At 45.0% G+C, this 8563-nt stretch overlaps 1 protein-coding gene across 5 annotated transcripts in view; it reads left to right on the top strand.

The window, feature by feature from the left end:
- LOC116352738 (CREB3 regulatory factor-like) overlaps positions 1-8563 on the top strand; it is a 34677-nt gene that overhangs the window by 19892 nt on the left and 6222 nt on the right. For all 5 annotated transcript variants that reach the window (XM_031811312.1, XM_031811311.1, XM_031811315.1 and 2 more), the window contains exons 6-8: positions 1-142; positions 248-321; positions 6944-7075. The exon at positions 1-142 is cut by the window's left edge and continues 48 nt beyond it. In XM_031811312.1, coding sequence (XP_031667172.1) covers positions 1-142; positions 248-321; positions 6944-7075 — 348 coding nt within the window. The remainder of the gene's footprint in view (positions 143-247; positions 322-6943; positions 7076-8563) is intronic.

Below are 8563 nucleotides of genomic sequence, written 5' to 3'. Positions count from 1 at the left end.
CCCCTAACCCTGTGAAGCTCACAAACATCGGCGAACAGCTGCAGAAACTCAACGCCACCATAGATGGGATGGGTCCTGTTAACGACCTGCCTGTTGTGGCCAGGGCACGCTCACGCAAAGAGAAGAACAAACTAGCTTCCAGGTACGTAGGGAGGGAAGTTTATTCGTTGTTAGGCCCACAGAACAACACCATCTCTATCTATCTAATCTGATGGAGTGTGTCCTGACACTACTTGTGTGTTCACAGGGCCTGTCGGTTGAAGAAGAAAGCGCAACACGAAGCCAACAAGATCAAGCTGTGGGGACTCAACCAGGAGTACGGTTAGTACCAACCTGGCAACCCTAACCCTCCTCTCCCTTTCCTTCCTTTACAAACCTGGCAACCCTAACCCTGCTCTCCCTTTTCTTCCCCTTCCAAACCTGGCAACCCTAACCCTCCTCTCCCTTTCCACACCTGGCAACCCTAACCCTCCTCTCCCTTTCCTTCCTTTCAAACCCTGGCAACCCTAACCCTCCTCTCCCTTTCCTTCCTTTACAAACCTGGCAACCCTAACCCTCCTCTCCCTTTCCTTCCTTTTACAAACCTGGCAACCCTAACCCTCCTCTCCCTTTCCTTCCTTTTACAAACCTGGCAACCCTAACCCTCCTCTCCCTTTCCTTCCTTTTACAAACCTGGCAACCCTAACCCTCCTCTCCCTTTCCTTCCTTTTACAAACCTGGCAACCCTAACCCTCCTCTCCCTTTCCTTCCTTTTACAAACCTGGCAACCCTAACCCTCCTCTCCCTTTCCTTCCTTTTACAAACCTGGCAACCCTAACCCTCCTCTCCCTTTCCTTCCTTTTACAAACCTGGCAACCCTAACCCTCCTCTCCCTTTCCTTCCTTTTACAAACCTGGCAACCCTAACCCTCCTCTCCCTTTCCTTCCTTTTACAAACCTGGCAACCCTAACCCTCCTCTCCCTTTCCTTCCTTTTACAAACCTGGCAACCCTAACCCTCCTCTCCCTTTCCTTCCTTTTACAAACCTGGCAACCCTAACCCTCCTCTCCCTTTCCTTCCTTTTACAAACCTGGCAACCCTAACCCTCCTCTCCCTTTCCTTCCTTTTACAAACCTGGCAACCCTAACCCTCCTCTCCCTTTCCTTCCTTTCACAAACCTGGCAACCCTAACCCTCCTCTCCCTTTCCTTCCTTTTACAAACCTGGCAACCCTAACCCTCCTCTCCCTTTCCTTCCTTTTACAAACCTGGCAACCCTAACCCTCCTCTCCCTTTCCTTCCTTTTACAAACCTGGCAACCCTAACCCTCCTCTCCCTTTCCTTCCTTTTACAAACCTGGCAACCCTAACCCTCCTCTCCCTTTCCTTCCTTTTACAAACCTGGCAACCCTAACCCTCCTCTCCCTTTCCTTCCTTTTACAAACCTGGCAACCCTAACCCTCCTCTCCCTTTCCTTCCTTTTACAAACCTGGCAACCCTAACCCTCCTCTCCCTTTCCTTCCTTTTACAAACCTGGCAACCCTAACCCTCCTCTCCCTTTCCTTCCTTTTACAAACCTGGCAACCCTAACCCTCCTCTCCCTTTCCTTCCTTTTACAAACCTGGCAACCCTAACCCTCCTCTCCCTTTCCTTCCTTTTACAAACCTGGCAACCCTAACCCTCCTCTCCCTTTCCTTCCTTTTACAAACCTGGCAACCCTAACCCTCCTCTCCCTTTCCTTCCTTTTACAAACCTGGCAACCCTAACCCTCCTCTCCCTTTCCTTCCTTTTACAAACCTGGCAACCCTAACCCTCCTCTCCCTTTCCTTCCTTTCACAAACCTGGCAACCCTAACCCTCCTCTCCCTTTCCTTCCTTTTACAAACCTGGCAACCCTAACCCTCCTCTCCCTTTCCTTCCTTTTACAAACCTGGCAACCCTAACCCTCCTCTCCCTTTCCTTCCTTTTACAAACCTGGCAACCCTAACCCTCCTCTCCCTTTCCTTCCTTTTACAAACCTGGCAACCCTAACCCTCCTCTCCCTTTCCTTCCTTTTACAAACCTGGCAACCCTAACCCTCCTCTCCCTTTCCTTCCTTTTACAAACCTGGCAACCCTAACCCTCCTCTCCCTTTCCTTCCTTTTACAAACCTGGCAACCCTAACCCTCCTCTCCCTTTCCTTCCTTTTACAAACCTGGCAACCCTAACCCTCCTCTCCCTTTCCTTCCTTTCAAAACCTGGCAACCCTAACCCTCCTCTCCCTTTCCTTCCTTTCAAAACCTGGCAACCAAGGCCTCCTTTCCCTTTCCTTCCTTTCAAAACCTGGCAACCCTAACCCTCCTCTCCCTTTCCTTCCTCTACAAAACCTGGCAACCAAGGCCTCCTTTCCCTTTCCTTCCCCTATCGAAACCTTGTCACTGACTACTACCAATGTGCTATGGAGAGAGTTATTAAGAGATCTCTCAATAATCATTAAATACATTCCACACAAATTAAATTAAATGTATCATCAATGAGATTATTAAGGCCTATACAGCATTTGCAAAGTCATCAACAGCTATTGTTTAAATTCAACGTAGGGTTCAACTAAAAATAGACAATTCAACCTAGGGTTCAACTAAAAATAGACAATTCAACCTAGGGTTCAACTAAAAATAGACAATTCAACCTAGGGTTCAACTAAAAATAGACAATTCAACCTAGGGTTCAACTAAAAATAGACAATTCAACCTAGGGTTCGACTAAAAATAGACAATTCAACCTAGGGTTCGACTAAAAATAGACAATTCAACCTAGGGTTCGACTAAAAATAGACAATTCAACCTAGGGTTCGACTAAAAATAGACAATTCAACCTAGGGTTCGACTAAAAATAGACAATTCAACCTAGGGTTCGACTAAAAATAGACAATTCAACCTAGGGTTCGACTAAAAATAGACAATTCAACCTAGGGTTCGACTAAAAATAGACAATTCAACCTAGGGTTCGACTAAAAATAGACAATTCAACCTAGGGTTCGACTAAAAATAGACAATTCAACCTAGGGTTCGACTAAAAATAGACAATTCAACCTAGGGTTCGACTAAAAATACACAATTCAACCTAGGGTTCGACTAAAAATACACAATTCAACCTAGGGTTCGACTAAAAATACACAATTCAACCTAGGGTTCGACTAAAAATACACAATTCAACCTAGGGTTCGACTAAAAATACACAATTCAACCTAGGGTTCGACTAAAAATACACAATTCAACCTAGGGTTCGACTAAAAATACACAATTCAACCTAGGGTTCGACTAAAATACACAATTCAACCTAGGGTTCGACTAAAAATACACAATTCAACCTAGGGTTCGACTAAAAATACACAATTCAACCTAGGGTTCGACTAAAAATACACAATTCAAGCTTTGTTTGATTTCAATTTTATCTCCAAGTTAATTATTAATATGTTGGATTCACGTCTCCATCGCAACCAAAAATCTAAGTAAAATAATGCACTTTACATCAAGTTTGATTTGATTTAGTCCTATTCTTTAACTTTGATTCTTGGTTGAGATTGAGACGTGAATCCAACACACGAATGATTAATTTGTAGACAAACTGGAATTAAAACCAGACTCAGTCAGTGGCAAAGAAATCTACATCTCAACACAATTCAATATCACTTTTAGAAAGCTTTTTAACTTATCGACAAGTTAACAAATAATATGTTGGATTCACATGTCCAACTAATCCAAAAAGACACTTTTTTAAGCCAGTGGCTCGGGTTAAACTATCCAAGCATTCGATATCCTTTAAATGTTGATATTTGGCTGCGTTATTACAATTCAATACTATTTCTGTAAGACCGTAAACAGCCTGAAGTTAAGGCTGTCTGACAAAGTCATGTAATAGTATTTATTCAGCCTTAAAAGGAGTAACACATCCATGGCCACATGTTGAGGTTCGCCTACAGTAACACATCCATGGCCACATGTTGAGGTTCGCCTACAGTAACACATCCATGGCCACATGTTGAGGTTCGCCTACAGTAACACATCCATGGCCACATGTTGAGGTTCGCCTACAGTAACTATACATGTCTTCATAGAAAGCGCGCAGGTCTGCGGAGATGTTCACAATTACTATAATAATCTGAACAGAATCTCTAACAGCGTTGGTCACTTGCACCATCTGTAATCCAGGTCATCTGGTTGTGCTATCAGATGAGGCACAGTGATATAACACGTTCATTTCTGACTATGTTTTCCCACTTCAACTGTGTTGTGCGTTTAAATGGTTGAAAGTGAAACACATTTAGACGTCTTAACCAAAACATCAGAGGTTGTTTTCCCATTTGGGATTTGTCTTTTAGGCGGTTGGTTGAAAGCATAGTGATAACACTGGGATTTGTCTTTTAGGCGGTTGGTTGAAAGCATAGTGATAACACTGGGATTTGTCTTTTAGGCGGTTGGTTGAAAGCATAGTGATAACACTGGGATTTGTCTTTTAGGCGGTTGGTTGAAAGCATAGTGATAACACTGGGATTTGTCTTTTAGGCGGCTGGTTGAAAGCATAGTGATAACACTGGGATTTGTCTTTTAGGCGGCTGGTTGAAAGCATAGTGATAACACTGGGATTTGTCTTTTAGGCGGTTGGTTGAAAGCATAGTGATGACACTGGGATTTGTCTTTTAGGCGGTTGGTTGAAAGCATAGTGATGACACTGGGATTTGTCTTTTAGGCGGTTGGTTGAAAGCATAGTGATAACACTGGGATTTGTCTTTTAGGCGGTTGGTTGAAAGCATAGTGATAACACTGGGATTTGTCTTTTAGGCGGCTGGTTGAAAGCATAGTGATAACACTGGGATTTGTCTTTTAGGCGGCTGGTTGAAAGCATAGTGATAACACTGGGATTTGTCTTTTAGGCGGTTGGTTGAAAGCATAGTGATAACACTGGGATTTGTCTTTTAGGAGGTTGGTTGAAAGCATAGTGATAACACTGGGATTTGTCTTTTAGGCGGCTGGTTGAAAGCATAGTGATAACACTGGGATTTCCACTACTTCTGGCTGTCTTTTTGAGTGGGAAGATGAAGTTTGAAATCTGATTGAACAACATCTGAACCAGGGGTGAAGGTAGAATCCATTTCTTCCCAGTACGGGACCTCCTATGTGTGCAAGAGTTCGTAAAACAATCCCTTCCAAGGTCTCCTTTACTAGGCTGTCTGTTCTCATCCACTCACAACCTATTACCTCCCAGCAGCGGAGAATGGAAAGAGACGTCTGTTACACGAAGCACCAAGAAGTGTAAAGACAGAATGAATGCGTCCACTGCTGTCCGCGGGTGTTCTCGTCGACCCACATGGCGTTTTGGAGCGTAGGCTATATCACCCGTTTTCAAGTCCATTTGCTCATTTCTCATGCATTTGACATGCGGTAATGATAAATAAGGGTGTAATATCCTACAGTTTTCTAGACACCAAATATTACCCACATTTCCACGTTGAAATGACGTGGTGTGCCCATTAGGAAGCTACAGATGTAGGATCTTAATTTTGAGTTTGCTACAGTGGGAAAATAATCCTGCAACAACAGGGAATCTGAATTATTTATGTGGATTATAATTTCTTGTAGGGGTTGATACATTTTACATGAGGGCAAAATAAGTCTGACATTTTAAAGTGGAAATTACAAACTTTAGAAGCCTTTGTAAACCTCGACTACACTGCAAGTTTTCATTTCCTGCTGTGCAGGACAATTCTCAGCAACAGAAGACGGATCAAATGAAGATCCTACATCTCTGTATTGTACATCTGCATAATGGTTTCTATGGTACAGCAGTAGGGGAACAGAGAACAAAGACGCTGCCCCCCCGCTGCTCCTCTCCTCTGTAAAACAACCCGCTCTGTGTATCAGGTAGAACGTCACATTGAAGTGACGCTGATGGGAATGCAACACAGCACAACGCCTATAGCAGAGCTGAAGTGTAACCCTCCCTCCCTCTTTCCCTAGTTGGTCCTAACCCTCCTTTCCCTCTCCAGATAAACCTAGCAACCCTACCCTCCCCCAATCCAAACCTCTTCTCCCCTTTCCTCTGCCCAAACCCGGCAACTTCCCCACCTCCCTCCCCTACCCAGTCCCATCCAAACCTGACAATCTCCCTCTGCTCTCCATCCTCTCCCCAGTCAAATCTCCCCTCCGCTTCCCCAGTCTAACCTGGCAACCCCGGGTTAACCTGTTGGAATCTTCCCAACAGCCCTTTTGTTGATGGAATTCCAAACATTCCAGAAGGCGGGCCAACATTCCGCTGCCTGAACGGGCGGGGGCTTGTGATTTGGCCTTAGTCCCCTTCCTTCCCTCCATCCGTCACTAACAGAGGTCTAGGAGCTGGAGCCTAGGCAGGAGTTTCACCTCATTTGCTCCCTCTCTTCATTTCCTCACTCTCTCCCTTGCTCTCTCTCTCACCCCCCACCACCCCATAAACACACACACTCCCCTCTCTCTTCCTCCCTTTCTCTCGTTTTATATGTGTGTACAAGCCTCATGTTTCCATGTGTATAAGCAGTAGACTGGGGAGTTCACTTCAAAATGACTGGAGCTGGGACACCTGCCAACTCTGGACAGCCTGACCTCCATTACTCTACAAAGTTGTGTGGTGTGTGTGGTGTGTGTGTCCGTCCGTGTGTTTAGTGTCTCCCAGAGAGCCTGTCCTTTGGAGGCAATAGAAGGAAATCTGGAGCGAAGGATGTGTGTGAGAGGAGGGGAGGGCTGTGTCCCCTACAGGGAGATTATTATCTGTATTAAGGAGACAGAGAGCATTATGGGAACTGTAGTACATCATGCTGCATTATCCATCTTCTAACTACCTGCCAACTGAAGCCCATTCAAATAGAGCACATTGATTTCATTAAACTATGAACTGAATAGTATACAGCTACTTCAACAGATTTTGTGTTTGTTTGTGTGTGTGTGTGTGTGTGTATAGAGAACCTTTTGGGGGCGTTGCTGAGGATCAAGGACGTGATTGGTCAGAGGGTGGAGCGCAGCGGAGAGGAGGTGGACAAAGATGAAAGAGGGATGACCCAGAGACTGGAGGACATACTGAAAGAGTCCAGTGGTGAGGGAGGGAGGGGATGATGACAGCTTTGCACACTCTTGGCATTCTCTCAACCAGCTTCACCTGGAGTTCCCACATGCTGAGCACTTGTTGGCTACTTTTCTTTCACTCTGTGGTCCGACTCGTCCCAAACCACCTCAATTTGGTTGAGGTCGGGGGATTGTGGAGGCCGGGGTTATCACTCTCCTTCTTGGTAAAATAGCCATTACACAGCCTGGAGGTGTGTTGGGTCATTGTCCTGTTGAAAAACAAATGATAGTCCCTCTAAACCCAAACCAGATGGGATGGCGTATCGCTGCAGAATGCTGTGGTAGCCATGCTGGTTAAGTTCGCCTTGAATTCTACATAAATCACAGACCGTGTCACCAGCAAAGCACCCCCACACCATAACACCACCTCCTCCATGCTTTACGGTGGGAAATACACATGGGGAGATCATCCATTCACCCACACCGCATCCCACAAAGACGGCGGTTGGAACCAAAAATCTCAAATTTAGACTCCAGACCAAAGGACAGATTTCCACCGGTCTAATGTCCATTGCTCATGTTTCTTGGCCCAAGCAAGTCTCTTCATATTATTGGTGTCCTTTAGTAGTGGTTTCTTTGCAGCAATTCGACCATGAAGGCCTGATTCACACAGTCTCCTCTGAACAATTGATGTTGAGATGTGTCTGTTACTTGAACTTTGTAAATCATTTATTTGGGCTGCAATTTCTGAGGCTGGTAACTCTAATGAGCTTATCCACTGCAGCAGAGGTAACTCTGGGTCTTCCTTTCCTGTGGCAGTCCTCATGAGGGCCAGTGTCATCTTAGCACTTGATGGTTTTTGCGACTGCACTTTCAAAGTTCTTGACATTTTCCATATTGACTGACCTTCATGTCTTAATGTAATGATGGACTGTTGTTTCTCTTTACTTATTTGAGCTGTTCTTGCCATATTCATAATAATAATATGGATATTTTACCAAATAGGGTAAATCTTCTGTATACCCTCTACCATGTCACAACACAACTGATTGGCTCAAATGCATTAAGAAGGAAAGAAATTCCACAAATTATATTTTAAGAAGGTACACCTGTTATTTGAAATGTATTCCTGGTGACTACCTCATGAAGCTGGTTGAGAGAATTTCAAGAGTGCACAAAGCTGGCATCAAGGCAAAAGCAGGCTATTTAAAGAATTTCAAATATAAAATATATTTTGATTTAGATGGAGGGAAAGGAAGGAAGGGAGAGAGGAAGATGGAGGGAGGGGACGGAGGGAAAGGAAGGGAGAGGTAGATGGAGGGGGGGACGGAGGGAAAGGAAGTGAGAGAGGAAGATGGAGGGAAAGGAAGGGAGAGGGGTAGATGGAGGGAAAGGAAGGGAGGGGTAGATGGAGGGAAAGGAAGGGAGAGGTAGATGGAGGGAAAGGAAGGGAGAGGTAGATGGAGGGAGAGGTAGATGGAGGGAGAGGAAGATGGAGGGGGGACAGAGGGAAAGGAAG

Source organism: Oncorhynchus kisutch, unplaced genomic scaffold, assembly GCF_002021735.2.
Source record: "Oncorhynchus kisutch isolate 150728-3 unplaced genomic scaffold, Okis_V2 Okis01b-Okis20b_hom, whole genome shotgun sequence".
NCBI lineage: Eukaryota > Metazoa > Chordata > Actinopteri > Salmoniformes > Salmonidae > Oncorhynchus > Oncorhynchus kisutch.
Note: the sequence above shows the minus strand (reverse complement) of the source record. Positions and strands in the feature narration are given on the sequence as shown.